This window comes from Hesperophylax consimilis, chromosome 29, assembly GCF_061612785.1.
Source record: "Hesperophylax consimilis isolate HC1 chromosome 29, BYU_Hcon_1.0, whole genome shotgun sequence".
Lineage (NCBI taxonomy): Eukaryota > Metazoa > Arthropoda > Insecta > Trichoptera > Limnephilidae > Hesperophylax > Hesperophylax consimilis.
Window position 1 is genome coordinate 7120594 of NC_142864.1, and position 20382 is coordinate 7140975.

The window sequence follows — 20382 nt, forward strand, 5'->3', positions numbered from 1 at the left end:
TATTTTCGTTTTACTTGAACATCCCTCCAAATCACGTTTATTTTCAATGTAATTACCGCACAAGTGTCCCATCTTCCTGGAGCCAGTGGGAACAATGACATTGGAGAGGGGGAGGAAGATAGGAAAGAGGAAGGATGGGAAATACATGGCTACTTAGATATCTGATCACTAAACATGGCTGAAGCAACGTTTCGATTCTGTAGTACTTCTTAATGTACTCTTCCCATCTCCTTCCCGTCCTCACTTCATTCAGCCACACAGCATGCCTCAAATTGGGGATTCCAAAGACCCACTGGGCAATTGGGACTCTTGAGCGGCAATCACATTTAAAAATAGGCTTCCTTCATCAATTGTGACAAGTTTTGCTAGTTCTCACCCATCCAAAGCTGATAATTCTCTTCATTTCGTCAGCCCATCCCATCTGTGGGTTACCTCTGCGTCTCTCTCCCGATGCCATGCAAAAACAGTATAAAAACAACTCAACTGGTTAGTGATTAGTGCTCAAAAAGTCACCTATTCACCTTATCATGGTGGTAGTGGGCATAGTTGAAATCATAAATATACCACTCTCTAGATCGATATCTTCCGGCTTTTTGTATCCAACAGAATTATACAGTACTTAACCACAGATATACAAGCAGTACCTACCGTGCGGAGCAGAGCAGTAGACAAGGTAGAGGAAACTCAAGGCCATTTAAAAAAAGATGCGACCATAGACAACATAATTGCTCTCAGCCTACTCTATTCACTCACTAGCCCAAAAAAACTATTATAAAAATAAAAATGTCCTTGAAGCAGAAAAATGTCGAAATGTTTTCCAAGGGCAAGGTTCATCTGACTAAGAAAATAAACTTTTACAGTGCATTTCCTTAAGATGAAACTTGTTAATCTGAGAAGAAGACACCCAAAATGACAAGAAATTTGCAAAAACACTGAAGAAAATTTCCAAAACATGATTGTCCGACAGTACGACGAAAAATTCCGACATTTTTCAGCCTCATGAACTCATGGTTACATATGTTTAAAAATCTTTAATTTCACCAAAACAATAAGATAATACAGGATAACACTAATCAATAACATGAATAAGTTTATCGATATAATAAATAACATTTATACGTTGTGGAGGAAGACATATGTCAAGTATCAAGCATTGTTCAAAAAACCGAACGAATAACCTAAAACTGTTAATTCACTTTAAACTTGAACTTACGTAGGTAGGTTGAATATAATATGTTTATAACTCGCTAACACTATACTGGCTTATATTGTATTTTTATCACGAACAACTTTAACACGCAATATTTTCGACGGAAATGATAGTATTTCGGCAGCAAATGACAACCCGCGTGTATAAATAAACTACTGTCATTTTGTTTGAATGATTTGAAAACTGTCAAACGGCATAATTCCGTCATCTCTTTCTGTTACACGAGTCATTATGGTAGAGAGCGAGAGATCAAACCAATCCTTCTGTTCTCACCAATGAGATCTGAGCTTTTAGCCATATTATTCGTTTTCTATAAGAATTTTGAGGTGGGCGTGGCGGTTTCAAATGAGTTTCATGGCCAAAGCTTAGTTAAATGCCCCTGGTTGAAATATTGTCAGGTTAGGTTAGGTTAAAATATTTTCAGGTTTTTCGCAACCTAAAAAAGAAAAATTTATAAAATCAAATACTATTGGGAGGCAGGTTTGAGTACCGCCTCCCCGGGAACCATTCATTGGACAACCAACACCTCTACCGTAGGTCACTCCAAGTGGTTTTCTAGTGGCGGAGACCTTTTGACCTTTCCAACTGGTCGCCTTACTTTACAGGGATAGTTTGTTCGTCCGTCTTTCCTCGACACACTGACCCATGGATTCCTTACCAACTCTCATGCCTTTTACTCTCCTTCCTTTCTTTAAGAGACCCTCCACACAGTATCCCCAAAGATGACACATAAGCCCTGAGGGAAATTATTTGGGTTTCCTGTGTGGGGTTAATATAAAAAAACTAAATAAAACAAAAAAATTAATATTAAAAAAGATCTTTATTGGCATGGCCATATTACAATGTACAATAGTTTCATTCAAAATGTGCTAATAGGAAGACAAATACATTTTCCACAAATGTTCCTATAAATCCACTAACATAAGTACCAGCACAATGAAATATTATCAATTCATTTATTCAACAAGTATCGCTTAAATTCACAGAAGAGTACAATACCAGTATTTAAAATAAGATAAATATCAATATCGTCATTCGGTATGCAATACCACCAAATTGTTCGGGAGAGAGAAAAAAAACCATGACACTGTTAGAATGTACGACAATGCGTATATTGCATAGTATTATCCTTGGAAGCAGTGTTATATATTGTCCAAAAAGATAAACATTTCAACACGTATTCGGCATTCTGTGCATGAACGTACTCGGAGAAAATGATTACGAATCAAATGGGATCAAAATACCACCTTTATAAAAATTGTACAAATCAGTACTGAGTCAATAGGTCATATTATATCGACATTTGACACAAAAATTTTATAGAAGTACCTAAACTTTGTGCTTAGCTTTATGAACCCTTTAGGTGCAATATGCCGATATACAGGGTGTATCAGCATGTAGGATTTTAACCATATTTGGAGTTTGAAATGTAGAAGTAATAACATTTGTTTCTAAATTAAAAACAAAATAATATTTTTCTGTTACACGTCGCCATTGATCACACTGCTAACAGTTCAAGTGATACGCGCTCTGTCTCGTCTTTATAGTGCTGCCGGAAGGAGACGGAGGGCGTATCACATGATAAACATGGTTACTACAAGGGGAACATATTATGTCTGTCACCTGTTCATTCCATAATGGAAATAAAGAAAATTACTGTTTTTTGTGTAGGTACCTGCTTCATTTTACACTTTTCATGGAAGTATGAAAAAGCAGTAAATGCACATAAAGAGTTAGAGGTTGAGTTTGAATATCAAACCGACAATCAATGCCATTTTGAATTTTTGACATTTAAATGGCCCTCGTTAAACACCGACTGTCGGCCCGTTTCAGCTTTAGATCAAATTGTGATCAGCTCTTAAGCATTGAATATTTTGACACACTTCCTATGGGAAGAGTATTTCTACCATTTACGACGGAGAAGGCATTGCTGTCTGATGATTTTATATCAATCTCTTTTTAACCTTTCCCTTACTGTGCTAAAAATATCCACGTGTTCCGGTGCTGTTTAGTCAATACATATCTCAAAATAAGCAATTTAATATTGGAAAAATATAAATATTCATAGCTAATTGCTTATGTTTATTATCAAAAGTGATAATAATTGTAATTTAATTGCTGAAAACATGAAAAAACCATTGGCAGATGCTAAAAAAATGTGCGAGGGGTCCACATCTAACGACAGTCCACGACCGACTGGCTGGCGGCTAGCACACACACAGCTATGTGGTCGTAGATATAGATGGTCTAAATCGAAATACAACTGCGGACGTGTGGATTTTTCATGTTCCCGCATAGAAAACTAAAGCGGGACAACAACAGCGTGTCATTTTTGTTGTTTGTTTTTGGGGTGTTATGCCGTGTTGCGCTAACTCCTTCTTTAGCCGACGTTTCGGACAGCGTTGCAGTGTCCATCATCAGGGCAGATCCGGTAGATCCGAAGATGTGTCACATCATGTGACATCACATCATGTGTCACATCATGTGTCACATCTTCGGATCTACCGGATCTGCCCTGATGATGGACACTGCAACGCTGTCCGAAACGTCGGCTAAAGAAGGAGTTAGCGCAACACGGCATAACACCCCAAAAACAAACAACAAAAATGCTTTTGGCCGTGAGAATCTAAAAACTTACCAGCGTGTCATTTCCTCGCACACTCTTCGCTTAGCAGTATCACACGGTTGATTGTATTGGTGTATTTGTTTCCGATTTTTAACAAAAATCTCTGATTTTTAATTGAATTTGAAAACTATGTAAAATTTTATTTTTTAATTCTATGCATAAATGTATAGCGGAGGAATACCTAAAATCTTAACCCAGAATTTATTATATTTATCGAGTTATTAAGGTTATTAGACCAATGTGTAGTAAATACACCCCACAGATAAGGAAAGGTTAAGGGTCCCAATTATATGTATATGTATTTAAGAATGTGAACCAAGTCTTGCCCTTCTTAAAATTCTTGTCTTTTATGTGGAGAAATATTTATTATATAAAGGAAACTGTATTAAACCCAGAAACGGGTAATACATACTTACACGTATCGCAACTGTAGATGCGGAAAATGAAAAAAATGCAATAAATGGCCCAACACTGACTTTGACTTCAATTTACGGAGTCGTATTACAAAAGTAGGCTTTAATTTCGTACAATAATGTTAAAGGTGGGAATGTGGTGAGAACTATGAAAAAAAACATTAAAATATATGCATTATTTTCAAAGATATAGCTGCTTAAAACAAAATCCATTTTCCCGAAAGAGAACCTCGTTTTCGCCCGGATGAAGTGTGTTAATATTGGGAAATTAATATGCGGAATGAAATGCATTAGAAAGAATGTTTTAATATAGGTATTTAATGTTTTAATATAAAATTAATGTAATATTATAATGTGTTGTATAAATATCTGGCAACCCTGGTCACCACTTATATAATAATATATAACATCTTGACACCAGTAAGCTCAATTTGAATTATTTTCTGCTCAAAGTTAATTTTTTTATTAAGAACCAAGAACTATAATGTATTTTCTGAACACATATTGAATGAGGATGATTTTTTTTAAATAGTTTAAGGCGATGCACTACGTCGTGTAATATTTTAAATTGAGCCGCTATCAATAACAACCCTTACGTAGATGGCGATAAGGTTTAAATTCCCGCTTAACACCATCCGCCTGTTTTGATTTATGCAAGAAAAAAACATGACCAAAAAGTGCCTTATATTTTATTTTGTGGATGTTCAGGCATAAATATTTAATTTTTTACGATCATTTTATAGATGACTTAATTTTCCACATTATACAATAAAATCATAACCGAAAATGGGTTCGTAAGTAGGAGATTTTGAACTTTAAAGCAGTTTTCATAGGCCTTATACATTATTCAGAGTGGAAGATACTACCAGTATCGCCCTGGTGTAAGACCACCATTCAGAATTGAAACGTTGCTCCAAATGGCTTTAGCCGTGTTTAGTGACTAGATCTGAATAGCCAGGTACTTCCCCACCTTCCTCTTTCCCTTCCCCACTTACCTTCAGCCTCACAACATCCCCCAATTGGGGATGCCATAGTCTCACTGGCTCCAGGCGGGAGCAGTTGGGACTCTTGTGAGGTATTAACTATAAAAAAAAAAAAAAAAAAAAAATTTTTTTCTGGGCTTATAAAAATAATAAAAAATATTTGATTATTTCAAAGGCCAAGATGTATTCTACTCGCAGTATTTAATTAAAGTATCTGAAAAATTTCTAGGTGACCAAATTTTCAAACCAAAAACACATGATTTTGCATTACTACGTATGGCATCGCCTTAATAGATTTCATTTCCTAATGGCACTCAAATTGGAAAATTGTTCTTTTTCAATGAAAAATTTCTGGAAAATTTTCCAAAAATTTAGATATAATATGATCGAGGTAATATGTATTTCATAACAATGACGCTACAGGAAACGTAAATAAAAAAATAATATTACTATTTATAAATGATAATGGAGGTAGACACCGCCACTTTTATTAATACAGGCCATGCTGTACATATATATTATTTTTTTTTAAAGCGAAGACGGTTTACACGTAGTTCCCGTGAGCACTTAGGCCATAGGCACATTGAGCTATCTCCCATTTTACCTCAATCCTTTAACAACAACCCAGTCCCTTTAATAAAGTTCACCAGGGTTGTTATTGGGTATGTGGCTATGTCTTCTGGTTCTACTGTATGTCTCCTCAGGTATCTGCGCCTAGTTCCCACCAGGGCAGGACATTGGCGCCATAGGTGAATTGGAGTCTCTTCATCCTCTTCACATTTCCTACATCTATTGGTGTTTTCTACGGCCATGCTGTAGAAACTGCACTGACAGTTAAAGATACCTGTTCTCGGACTTCCCTTGGGACTGGGTTTAGCAGATTTTAGTAATAAACCCAGTGCAAGTCCGAAAACAAGTCTCTTTAACTGTCAGTGCAGTCTCTACAGCATGGCTTGTATTAATAAAGATGGCGGTGATGTAGATCATCTATTAAGATTGCATTTTCTAAATTGTGTGCCACTAGGATTCTTTTTGATTTCTCCTTGAATTGAATTTTACCTAACGGTAAAAACTTTAAATATTAAAAGTTATGAGAAATTGGGAATAAAAGTATGTAAAATTTTTCAGAATAACAACAGCCGACAACAGATGTACAAATTTATACAAGCGCTTGGGGACATTCTTATTGCAAGAGTCCCAACTGTTCAAAGGCAGTGGGAGATTATGGCATCCCTAATTATTATTTTTGTGAGGTTCAAAGTAGTGGGGAAGGAAAGGAGAGGTGAAAAGTAAAACTTCTCTTAAAATTTATAAAATTCCCTTACATTACCCTGATTATTTCAGTATTAATATAAATCCCAATAGTTTCTCATTTTCCTTGTTTTACCGATAACTTAGCAGAGATTTTCCTATTTTTCCCAGTCAATGGTCAGTGATCACCCTGCCCTCGTATGTTTAAATATTCTGACACATGTACGAAAAATATCGTTACGTTTTTAATATTCAACATCTTATCATAATTAAAACGATTTCATTGAACGAACTTCACTCTTAGTTCGTTTCAAACACGATACAATTATTTCAACGTAATTAATTTAAATTCATACACCACTCTATATAGAAATTCAAAAGTAATATTTTTATCAAATAACCAACCAGCGCAATTTTGTTTTTTTTTACATTTGAAAGATTTTAGTTACATACCGATTCTAGGTGCGTTTCAGCTTTTGAACAAATCGTGATCAACAGAAAAGCACAACTATGATATTGTTAAACTTGTCAGCTGATCACAATTTGTTCAAAAGCTGAAACGGATCTAGAATTGGAGTGTAACGGGAATATTTCAAATGTTAAAAGAACAAAATGGCACTTATTACCCATTCAATGACAATTTTACATTTGAATTTCTGTATTCCAATTTATTCCCAAGCTATTCAATTGGTACAGAATACTGGGTTCATTTTACTTGGCTAAAATATTTTAAAGGTTTTTTTGGAAATTTAATAAACTTTGCAACTTGCATAGAAAAGCACCATAATTTATATTGGAAGAGTACATTTCAATTCCTGTTTTACAATACAGTTATACACATCAGTTGCTAACATTAAACATTGTATTAATTCTCTCCTAAAATTTTTAACTTCAATCTTCATAACTATCAAAAATGGTTCATAAATTGTTTTTAACAAAACGACACAATAGAATTTTATTTGGCACAAGTATAAAGTATTAATATTTGGTCATGAGTGGAAAACGCTGAAGGGATAAAGCATAGAAATGTGAATTCTATCTTAATACAAAGGAATTATTTTTTTTTTTATATTGAAATTTTATCTTTGACAGAAAACAATTTTGCTGGCCAGATATAACATCTCTATGATTAACAAATTATGAATGTCCTTCTTAAGACTACCTCTAATAAGACAAATTAAATTTATAGCAAAATTATATAAAACCGCTTGTGGCAAATCAGATGAAAATAAATACAATTTATTTTATGTGGATAAAAAAAGTGTTTTGTTTTCCATTCAATTTTTTAATGATTACTGAAGTGGTTGAGGGAAGATATTAATATAATTAAGACAGGATATTAAATTCATAGCAGAACTATACATATTCTATTAAAGTCACTTTAATATAGTACAGTATAATATAAAATATAAAATTTTATTTTATTTATAGATACAAACATAAATATATAAATATGTACATTGAAGCTAATAATAAAAAAACATTTGAAAAAAATCTGACATCTATGGTGCAAAATTGATATAAAAGAGAAAAGAAAATAAAGCTGTTTGTATTTGATGTATTGCAAAAAATATGTAGTGCATACAATTGTTTAGTTAGATGTATCACCACATAATTCGTGGAATGGTGCTAGTGTCCAAGGGTATACAAATTAGTTAGACATATCGCAAATTAATTTGGGGAATGGTGCTAGTGTCCAAGGGTATACAAATTAGTTAGACATATCGCAAATTAATTTGGGGAATGGTGCTAGTGTCCAAGGGTATACAAATTAGTTAGACATATCGCAAATTAATTTGGGGAATGGTGCTAGTGTCCAAGGGTATACAAATTAGTTAGACGTATCGCTACTTAATTCGAGGAATGGTGCTAGTATCCAGGGGTATACAAATTAGTTAGACGTATCGCCACTTAATTCGGGGAATGGTGCTAGTATCCAAGGGTATACAAATTAGTTAGACGTATCGCCACTTAACCCTTGGGACCTTCTAAGACCCAAACAGTCCCAAATGCCGTGCGCGCATTATACTCTCCTAAGACCATATTTGTCCCAGAACGACCGCACATTATTAAAATGGATATATCTCTCTTCCTCTCATCTAAAAATTAATTATTTCTTTTATGTCAGAAAGAGAACGAAATACTGCTTGTTATTGTCTTTGAAAAAATGGAAGCTTGTAGAAGGTTCGATCCGTGCAAATCAACAACGTCTCAAGGGTTAATTCGGAGAATGGTGTTAGTGTCCAAGGGTATACAAATTTGCTAAGTGAATAATTTTATTGCTGAAGCTGTAGGAATACATATTTATGTATATGCCTCAAAAATATTAAAAATAAATTTCAGTTTTGAAAATACCATAAGGGACACATACCAATGATGTTAATTTACACTTACAAGAGTTTGGTGCAACTTGGGGCGCATATGACGCCGTTCTATTTGTATAAAATGATTCACCACTTCATGGAAAATAAGAATCTAGAAAATGAAAAAAAATACCACAAACAATTTAAGTTAAAGTAATTTAATTGAAATAGATTTAATCACTGAATGAATACTGCTTTTATCACACATCAGGAATTAATACTATTTATTCTTTTTCACACAAAACGTATATTTAGATTTGATGCCAAAATACCCCACCAAACTGAAAAATGATTTTTTTAATCAAAATGAATAGTGAATACGTGAAGTCACTTTAAGAATATTACTGACACAATTCATTATCGTTAGACCAGCAGATTATGGAATATCAATACATCTTCAGACTAACCCACAATTTTTACACTTAATTTTACTGAACTAAAGGTATAATATTGTAATTATTTAAAAATATAAAATTAAAAAAAGAGAAATAGATTTTCTAGAACTCTCTTAAAAGGATTATCGGCACATTGTAGGTAGTGAATTGCCAATATCATTTGGGTATCACTTCATTATAACTAAAAACTTATAAAATAGATTATACATTCTTCGGAATCTCGTTTGACAATAATTCTGGTAGCGAAGAATGCAGATGGTTCTTGGTATCGACCAACAAAACCTGGATAGGGCGTGTGTATGTTAAAAATGACACCGATACCAAAATTATTGGTTTCAAAAAATTAGGTTACGAAAACATTTATCAAATAGTGAATTATATCGCAATCAAAAGATTGCAAGATGCATTTTTTTTTATCTTTTGTTGGTCAAGGACCAAATTTGTCTTCCAAGATGTTGTGCTTTCAAAGCGAGGTGACAGATGGGGAGTTTGGATTTGAAATTACTCATAGGAGAGAATGACAGAATTTGTAAGACACACATGTATGTAGTTGATATTTCGATGGTTCTATTATTGATTATCTATGTATTTCAATTTCACATTTTTTTTCAGTAACGAATGAATGCAAATCTTGGAAGCGGAAATTAATCCACTTCCCGACATCCGATTGAGCTGAAACTCGGCAGATGGACTCGTTGTCGATGACAATGCAATCTATTAACTTTTGGTGGAAATTGCACATACCCAACCAGCGTTTGGCGAGGTTGGCAGAGTTCCTGGATAGAAAGGTTCAAGCCTCAGGCGAAACAATATATATATATTTTTAAATCATTTAAAAATAGATGTATTATAGTAAAAGTCGATTGCGCAAGTTTTTCGAAACTGTTCGGAGTACATTTGAATGCATAAAAAGTTAAAGAATGCGGATGGGCCTTTTTTTGAAGTTTTCTAAAGATGTTTGGAATATTTTGGAATCCTCAGAAAACTAAGAAATGAAGATGGCCATTGGGGTTTTTCGTTTTCTTTTAATTTGCGCAAGATTTCGAAGTTGAAATAGGGTTCCGTGTCAATTTTTGAATTAAGAGATGATTGATCTGAATATATGCGACTTAAAAAGAAAATGAGAACTACATTTGATTTATAAATTGTTTTAAATTCATCCAACTTAATAAAACAGACTTATTCGATTTAACCGTTGAATTTGAAGGAAACATTGTGGAAAGGGATAAAAGAATCGTATGTGGTTCATTGAAAGGACCGATGGACGGCTGAGCCTTCTGACACGTTTCCTTTATCTAATACGGACGAAATCGGATAGTCCGTCGGCAAATTTGTTGACTTTTTTTCCTGTTAACCAATCCCCAAAATCCCAACAACTATCATCCGCATTCTCTCGCTCGTCTGAAATTCTAGGTGATAGGTTTAAAAATTACATTTCAATTGAAAAACAATCTAGATTACGGTAAAAATCAAAGACTTTGCGTACGTATTTAAGGAATATTTGAGCAGATGTCACATTTACGGCAGCTGTATCCAACATTTCTCTATCGACGGTTAAGTTAAGTAAAATATTACTAATCTTAAGTGAAGTGTCAGACATTTGGTTGCACCCAACATGTGCCTTAACTTAACGGAATGCTTAAATGACAATGGATACTAAATGGATTCAAAATCAAGCTTTTTAATGATTAATTACTGAGACTTTATGCATGTAAACATTTATACAAACTGAACTGAAGTCAGCACATAAGAGTGTTAATATTATATATGTATATTATCATAGTAAAACCTTTATGTAACTGACGTCTTGAACTTTATTATATTGATAATTCTTCAAACCGCTTGTTCGGTGAGCGGAATAATTCTAGCAAATGGATTACGGATAAGTCAAGCTAGGCCGTGTTGGATACAGCGAATTGTGCACACGGACATGGTTTAGGCCAAATTATAGCGCAACGTTTGCCAAGTTTTAATGGTAACAATGTTCGTTAGATTTGCTTTATACCACTATCATATTAACCCTGTTACGAAAGAAATACTGCAACTTCTTTCTTCTTGCGTAAATAACTAGCGAAAATAAATATCATGAGAAAAAACACAGTAAGATTGAATATACTTTTAGGGTTAAACATATGATAGGTAAATGCCGTAAAATAGGTTAAAAGGGAGTTAAAGTAAGTAAAATCTTAGAAAAGATTACCTAACTAGAGCGATTCGTAAAACAAACGCTTATAAATGAACACAATAAATTTTTTTAGCATATCTAAACCCTAAGCAAAATACAACCGGCTGCTAATATTTTACGTTTTATCACGTGAATTTTTTTCTCGTAATTTTTCTAATGCAGATAATTTATTTTACGTGACCTGTTAAGAGGAACGGCAGCGCGGCCTTTTTCATTTGAGGCCACAATAATGAATAGTTAATTTTTTAATCGAAAGGCAAATATCTAGAATGGATATTTGCTGCTTTATTAATTTGTGTTTTAAATTATTAGTTAAAAGACAGTAAAAAATTAATTTTTTAAATAACAATTATTATTTAAAAAAAATTTGTTTAGCTCGCTTTACTATATAAACATAAAATAAAAATGATTAAATAGCATTTGGACGGGCGTAAATTTAAATCACAAATGATCGATTTTTGTTGAAACACAAATTTGTTGTATTTAAGTGAAAATTTGTACCCAAAAAAACGCTGTTTGTGCAATGTTTAATTTTATTTTTCATAATATTAACACTGCAGATAGGGCAAAAATACATATTTGTCGTCGATTGTTGTCGATAAAAATTGAATTCTTTAATTGCCTCTAGGCATCATAATATAAATCACAAATAAACAACGCGCAGCTATTCTTCTTAACGTGATAAAAAAAATAAAAATTACAAAAAAGGTTTTGTTAGTTTTATAGTTAAAATTCCAACCGAGGTAAAGATTTCTTTTTCACACATATTATCTTCAAAATGATTCATTTCATGAAAAACTTCACAAATTCCTCCAAACAATCAGCTATCAACTAAAGCGGCATTGAAAAAACACTGTAAAAATAGCTCTCGCGTCAATTTTACAGTTCCTAACATAACTTGATAAATACACAACTCTGCGTACAGTAAACGTTTGTACGCTATAATACTTATTTTTCTTACACATAATCTCACTAGTCGGTAGGTTTGTCATCCAACCATATGGTCCACTTTACCACCGTTTAATTTATTGTTACGGATTTTTTTATCGCTGACGACATTCAAAGTATCTGCGCTGCCGTTGACCGAAATCGGGGGCCAATCAGATTGGTTTTCTAATTCTTTTTCAATGCTCTTATGCGTGCTTCCCGCATTTTCGCGCAGAGATTTCGGCACCATTTTCTTTGCCTGCATCAAATACTGTACAATAAACTTCTCGGCGAAAAGACTGCAGACAAAGTTGACGAAAGCGAGTCCCAAGACAATGAGGCGGAAGTTATAATCCGGCGGCATCACCAATTCTAGGAGATTCGCTAACCAAACTGCCGGGTACATCACAATATACACTCCAAGCGCCGCCATTATGAAAAGACTCAACATGAATACATAATTCGTAAAAATAGATTTACGGTAAGGTGTTCCTTGCGAAAACGATATAGCTAGCGTTATGTACTGAAACATAGACAGGGTAAAGATCGCATAGTTTTCGTGACATGCGTACGCTTCGTCGCCTTCGTACTGATGGGGCACGTACCAAGAATACGTCGTTAATAGCATGAAACTGGCAACCTGAAAGATTGTTATGATTAACAACTGCAAAATTAGCGAAACTAGAGGGACAAAACCCAGTAACGACATTCCAGGTGGAATTTTGCACAATTTACCGGGATAAGCTTCGGTTTTGCCGAAGAAGAATGCGAAATTTATACTGAGGAATATATCGACATACAAAAATTGAAAATCAGTCAAGTTTGAGTCAAAGTAATACAGGAATGCGACGCTCAAGAATTCGGCCAGCGAGTAGGCTACCATAAACTTGAACATGCCGAAGGAGGTGGTAAGGGCGGCACGGCCTTCGCGAACGATGAGCGGAACGCAGCCCACATGCCCATCACGCGATGTGAAGGGCGACGCGACGGAGCTCTCCTCACCGGATACGGAGATTCCTGCATGTGCGGCTTTGAGGGCACCACAGTCGTTAGCGCCATCGCCGCACATTGCTGGAAGAGACAAAAATAAATATTAAAGTCATGTTTTTTTGTGTCACATGCGTTCCACTACCTGGCTTACTAGCATATTCGATTAATAAAGGTTATCGATAATGTCGGTACTTGACATCGTTACCGAGCATGACTGCAGATCACCAACGAACAAAAAACAGATCACAACGACTAAGTGTTTTTAATTTATTTAATGTGCACCTGTTGTTCACATGGTAGTGATCTGCAGTAGTCCTCGGGAATAATGACAAGTTATCAATAAATCGTTTATTGATCAACAGTGCTAGATACCCCAGAGGTAGTGCAACTATAGACACCTAAGTGGGCTAAGGATAAGGGTAACGGTAAGGATAAAATTAAGGGTAAAGGTTTTAACATATTAAGAGATTTGAATACTACTCTTCCATAGAAGTGTTAAGTTTAAGGATATGAGGGTAAGGGTAAGGATAAGTCTAAGGATAAGAGGGGCCGTTCAAGTATTATTTAAGCACTATAGGGGGGCAGGGGGGTCTTTGCTTTGCTTATTTTTGATGACATGGGGGGTGGGGGGGTCGAGATAGTGATTACGTCAGCACTGCTCAGCAGTAGTTATTTTTTTTTTACACATTGGCAACCCACACATTGTCTATGTTTGAAAACCGAATACATATTCGGGGATTCCCACAAATAATTAATATGTTTAGGTACTAGCTAAAAAAACAGAATACATTAACAGAAAAATGCATATAGGTACCAATTTTTACGTAAGCATGGGAGGGGGGGGGTAAGAGCTTTGCTTACTTTTGGCGACAAGGGGGAAGAGGGGGTAAATAATTGTAATAAATCTGCTTACGTAATACTTGAACGGCCCCAGAGTTAGGGTAAGGGTAAGTCTAAGGATAAGAGTAAGGGTAAAGGTAAGGGTAAGGGTATGGGTAAGGGTAAGTCTAAGGATAAGAGTAAGGGTAAAGGTAAGGGTATGGGTAAGGGTAAGTCTAAGGATAAGAGTAAGTGTAAAGGTAAGGGTAATGGTATGGGTAAGGGTAAGTCTAAGTATAAGAGTAAGGGTAAAGGTAAGGGTAAGTCTAAGGATAAGAGTAAGGGTAAAGGTAAGGGTAAGGGTATGGGTAAGGGTAAGTCTAAGGATAAGAGTAAGTGTAAAGGTAAGTCTAAGGATATTAGTAAGTGTAAAGGTAAGGGTAAGGGTATGGGTAAGGGTAAGTATAAGGATAAGAGTAAGGGTTTGGTAAGGTTAAGGGTAAGGGTAAGTCAAAGGATAAGAGTAAGTGTAAAGGTAAGGGTATGGGTAAGGGTAAGTCTAAGGATAAGAGTAAGGGTAAAGGTAAGGTTAAGGGTATGGGTAAGTCTAAGGGTAAAGGTAAGGGTAAGGGTTTGGGTAAGGGTAAGTCTAAGGATAAGAGTAAGTGTAAAGGTAAGGGTAAGGGTATGGGTAAGGGTAAGTCTAAGGATAAGAGTAAGTCTAAGGATAAGAGTAAGAGTAAGGGTAAGGGTAAGGGTATGGGTAAGGGTATGGGTAAGGGTAAGTTTAAAGATAAGAGTAAGAGTAAGAGTAAGGGTAAAGGCAAGTGCAAGGGTAAGGAGAAGGGGTACTCACCGACATAGTAGCCGAGGGCCTGCAGCTCCTGCACCAGCTGCTGTTTCTGATCAGAGCTCATGCGAGCAAACACGGCTCCAGCCGTCACCATCTTAGGCAGCAGGTGCGCGTGATGCTCTCGGATGGCGCGCCACGTGGTGCCTGTCATGGCCACGCGGGTCCTGCAACCTGAGGATAAACAAAATACTTACAGTTTGTACATTGAATTTGATTCGTGATTTTTGGGTTTACTATACCGTGTAGTGCTTCTTCCTACAAAACAAAATTACCAGCACTATACCACTATCCATGTCTTTCACACTTATCCACATTCCTATTCCAATTCATCTTTGTAAATTAATTTCCATAATATATAATTCAAATTGTCAACTTTCTATATTCACATATAGGGAGGATGCTCTAACACGATATTAGATCCATTAATTAAAGCTCAAAAATTGATAATGCGGACTATTTACAAAGTACACTATATTCACCCCACGAAGGACTTATTTAACGACTTCAAAGTACTCAACATAAAATCCTTATACGTCAAAAACATATCCTCCTACTATAAATTCAAACATACGAAAAAAAATATTTTTGAATCGACCCATAATACAAGATATTCCAACAAATCCAATTATACTATTCCCCCAATAAAAACCTCAATGGCACAAAGACAATTTAACTTTCTTGCTCCAAAAATATTCAATAATTTAACGTTAGAAATAAAATCAATAGCCAAATACGACAGTTTCAGGAAAGCGCTCGGGGATTTTTTTGATGTGTGATTGTTATAGTGTTAGTAGCCTATTCCAAGTACTCAGATAGAGGTGTATATATTGTTTATATGCGTGAGGATGCGTCATATGGGTGTATGTATACATGTGTTGTTATATTATATAGGTATGTCTGCTGCTATATACACATGTGTGCTTGCATGCACACATATTAAAAATTATATATATAATTATGTACATTTTTACAATCTAATGCTAATTTACTTCTTTCTCCTTTCTAATTTCTATCTTCTACTTTTTATTACAATTTTTCCAAAATTTTAGCTTCATCTATAGTTACTAATTTCATATGTTTACACTAATTTCATATTTCATACAAAGTAATAACACTCAATTGGTCACCATGAAACAGGCAGCCGCCTAGTATGGTGATTCATTATATCTACTTTATGTAAATTTCAAAACAATGTAACATGTATTAAATAAAATAAAAATAAAAAACATACTTAATACTACACACGAAATACTACATACTTAATAGTCACACTTAATACTAAATGCTATATTCTTAATATGTAATATTAATATTTTCATCGATACAGTCTTCCTTATTCATTCCCGTATCATAAAAATGATCAATAAAAATACCTGTAGTACTAGCAGGAACCGACTCCTCAGTGCCACTGTGCCCCAGTTCCGAGGATGGGATAGAGAATGACGAAGAGCTGGCAGAGGGCGGGGGCCACAGGTCGGAGGAGCAGTTTATCCTGGTCAGCGACGGGACGTTGGACGGGTCGGCATTGGACTGTTTCAACTGTTGACAGAAAGCACAGAAATTAGTACAATTTATTTATGTTCCAATGTCACACAGACGTCAGATGGAAACAATGTTCTTGGTCTAAAGGTATTTCAACGGATGATCCTCCAATGATCTTGCGTCATTGATACCATACAGCCAGGAAACACACCAAAACGTACGTACGTTTTTTAAAATGTATTATGTAAAAGCTCATTTGAGAGTATAATATAAATCTAATATATATTTTTTGAGTTTGGTGGGGGTGGCTGAGCGTGGGTGGGAGTGGGTGACGAAAATGTGCTTTGTTATGGGAAGGCCGCGAATACTTCAGATTATTTCAGAATGGGCCCACCGACTGTGTCGCTGAGTCTGGAATGTTCCAGAAAGATCATGAAGGTTCTCGAATGCTCTAGAAGGTTCTGGAAGAAAGAAAAGTTCAAGAAGGTTCTACAAGGTTCCAAATTGAGTGTCGGAGTGTGTCAGTGAGTCTAGAAGGTTCTGGAAGTCTCACAGCAACACGTGTATACTACTAGTAAACAAGTCTGGCATAGAAGAGATGAACTTGTTTGGATGAGTGAAGAAAGGAGTACAAGAAGAATGTTAGACGCGGAAGTGGAATGGTAGGAAAAGTGGTAGAAACTGAATAGGACCAACCCCCTCCACGCTGATGAGCGTGTGTGTGTAGTACAGCTCCGGTGGCGCTCCCTTCTCCTCCGAGTTGACGGCCTCGCACATTACGAGACGTTCGCCATGACGCAGTAAACCGCACTCTGTCGCCACCGATACCGCCGTGTCGAGATTATCGCCTGGAAGAAGCAGACATTATATATAAGTGATTATATTAAGGGGAACGGCTGTGAGGCCATTTTAAGATGAAACTTAAATTTGGATTCGAAGCCATGATACTTGACCAAACTGAATAATAAATAATTATAAGCAATAATTAGTCATCTGAAATACTAGTACAAATTGAAAATATCTCCCGAGTAAAAATAAATGCCGCCAACGGGAATTGAAATTGATTTATTTTTACTCCGTAAATATTTTCAATTTGTATTAGTATTTCGGATGACTAATTATTGCTTATAATTATTTGTTATCCTTTATGCTATGCATAAAACCTAGTCTTATAAACGTTAGTTTATCATAAAATAATAAAAACTGAATAATGTTTTTTTTCATAAGGTAACGCTAATATCTAGTACGGACATACGCTATTTAATTTATTAATATTTTTAGGACAAGCTTTAACTGGAATTGATCAATCTGGGAATGTTTAGTATTTCTTAAAAAAAAATATATATATAATAGAGCATCATTCACCTGTGATCATCACCACTTTGATATCAGCTCCGATCAGCTCCTTGATGACCGGCAGCGTCTCCGGTTTGAGCCGGTTCTCCAGCACCACCAAGCCGAGGAAGGTGAGCCGGCACTCGGCACTCTCCCTGTGCAGCCGCTGTATCTTCAGGATACCCTCTTCTTCTAACTTCCTGCAGGCCAGGGCCAAAACACGGTAACCCTGGCGCGTGTAGTGACGAAGCGTTGACTTTAGGTTTTCTGGAACTGTAATTAATGACATATAAGTTAGGTTAGGTTAGGTAAAGATGGATGTGTGGAAATTTAATTAATAACATTCCAACATAGATTTTCTAGTGTGAATACTGCACAATAGTCCCAACTGCTCCTGAATGCCCACAGTCTGTGGGACTGTGGCATCCCCGATTTAAAGTATGTTCTGAGCGCAGCCTCAGAAGGAGAGAGGAAGGAGATGGGCTAGAGCAAGGTTGGAAAATACCAGACTCTCCATATCCAATTACCAAACACTGTTAAAACCAATTCAAGCAACGTTTGAAATCTGAACAGTAGCCTTTTGCAAGGGCGATACTTGAATATCTTAGCACTCTGGAAGGTAGCGTAAATATATTATTTTTCGGGGCCTATTCTGACAGCCTCCATGGTCGAGGGGTAAGGCTCCGATTAGCAAGCTAAGAAATTTAATTTGAATAATTTATGTTATTTCACAATTTACTTATTTAAAATAATATATAGTATATTTGCGGCACGTTCCAGAGTGTATTTTAGTATGACCACCATCCAGAATTGAAATGTCTTTGGCCATGCTTGGTGACTAGATCTTGTAACGTGTGGGTTATTATTCAATCGACATACAACGGCACATCCCACGAAGCTATCCCAACACTAGCCGGAGTTTGCCGAAGGCGTCCGAACGTTAAGTTACATATAACCTCGTCACAAGCGAACCGAGTCATTCAGGAAATTTTAAATAAAGAGAGATGAGCAAGTGGCGCAGCCCTCCAGTGCGAGCGCCCCGAAGGGGGGAACTCCTCGGAGGCTCCTTGGGGAGCAAGCTTAAAAGATGGATTGTTCTTGACGACTTCGCTATTCCGCACTACGGTGATTGGGATGATGCAGCAAGTTTTTTGGTAATGACGTAGCAACTTTTTGGAAATGACACATCGAGTTGTGGATGATTTCAGAACGGACCTTTCAGACACACAGAGGAGGAAGCCGAGAATTGAGACAAAGAGCTTCAAGACTACAATCGCTGCACTTCCGTTACTTGTCGTAGTTATAAATTTATTAGTTATACTCATGTATTTTAAGTTCATTAAATAATTTAATTTAAGAACTAGAAATTTTCTTATTCATGAATCTATCATCCCATAATCATTTCGAAGAGATCATCATGCTCTACACCCACTACACTAAAATATGTGATATTTGACACCTAACATGTTACATACTATATATGTAACATTTTAGAGCCCAATGAGTGTGTAACACCATTATCTGTTTCATTTAGCGCCCAACGTTGCGTTTTGACACCCAACTTGTTATAATATGTGACAATCTGAAGAGTCAGGTACAATCCCCACCATCCTCTTCCCCATCTCCTTCCCCTCCCAGAACATATCCCAATTGGGGATGCCATAATCTTGGTGGCTCCAGACGGTTGGGAGCAGTTGAGACTAAATAAATTAGTACGTCGCCTTTGGACCCAGAGCCAAAGAGTTTACGGCTCCATCACTAAGATCTTCAAAAATGATGAAATATAATTTTTAAAGAATTGGGTATCGGTACCTACAATAGTATACACACAAAGTTCTTATCTTCACAATGCCTAATTCCCACTACCAACCTGTCTCCGGCAATGATAACGCTGCGATCATCTCGGGGGATCCCTTGCAGAAGACCATGTAGTGGTCCGAGTGTACGGAGCGGCAGATGACGCTGCAGCGCTGCAGGGACGAGCTGAACTGGTACTGGTGGACTATGCCCCACTCCTGGTAAGGCTGGAATATTGAAGAACATTCATTGGATCATTGAAGTACATTCGTTGGATCATTTAAGATCATTAACCTTCTGAACGCGTTAATTTGCTCCGTTTTATCTATACCCGTACGCGGTACATATTTTCAAATACCTATGAACGCAATTAAATGTCAAATTATAGCATTCTGGCATGATTTATTGGACTATATAGACAGAACAGATTATTCTCCACAATGTGAAAACAAATCCTCGTGTGTCAACACTCTTAGATGTTTATAAAAACAAAAACATAAAATTTCATACAAAGACGTACCGCATCTTTTGAATGTGGTCCCGCCATTTACTCGGCGTGTGTGTACTTAGGCCACTGCGTTGATAGACACAAGTGGGACACCATGAACACTTATCATTTTTAGTAATGAAAAGTTGTGAATGACATACTAGTACTAACGCCATCCGTTGACAAAAATGTAAACTAATGGACTAAAAGGCGCGAAGAGGCGCACTTGATTATGGATCTTTTTTTATGAAATACAATTTTATTTT

General features: G+C 36.0%; 1 protein-coding gene across 2 annotated transcripts in view; it reads right to left on the reverse strand.

Annotated features, from left to right (window-relative positions):
• Nucleotides 1–7445: 7445 nt before the first annotated feature.
• The window catches only part of LOC149409833 (polyamine-transporting ATPase 13A3-like), a 56282-nt gene continuing 43345 nt past the window's right edge, over nucleotides 7446–20382 (reverse strand). For both annotated transcript variants that reach the window (XM_089649269.1, XM_089649268.1), the window contains exons 14-19: nucleotides 19703–19856; nucleotides 17863–18105; nucleotides 17194–17345; nucleotides 16389–16554; nucleotides 15019–15186; nucleotides 7446–13424 (exon numbers count right to left, since the gene is read on the reverse strand). In XM_089649269.1, the coding sequence (XP_089505395.1) occupies nucleotides 12415–13424; nucleotides 15019–15186; nucleotides 16389–16554; nucleotides 17194–17345; nucleotides 17863–18105; nucleotides 19703–19856 (1893 nt within the window). In that variant the 3' untranslated portion in view covers nucleotides 7446–12414. The remainder of the gene's footprint in view (nucleotides 13425–15018; nucleotides 15187–16388; nucleotides 16555–17193; nucleotides 17346–17862; nucleotides 18106–19702; nucleotides 19857–20382) is intronic.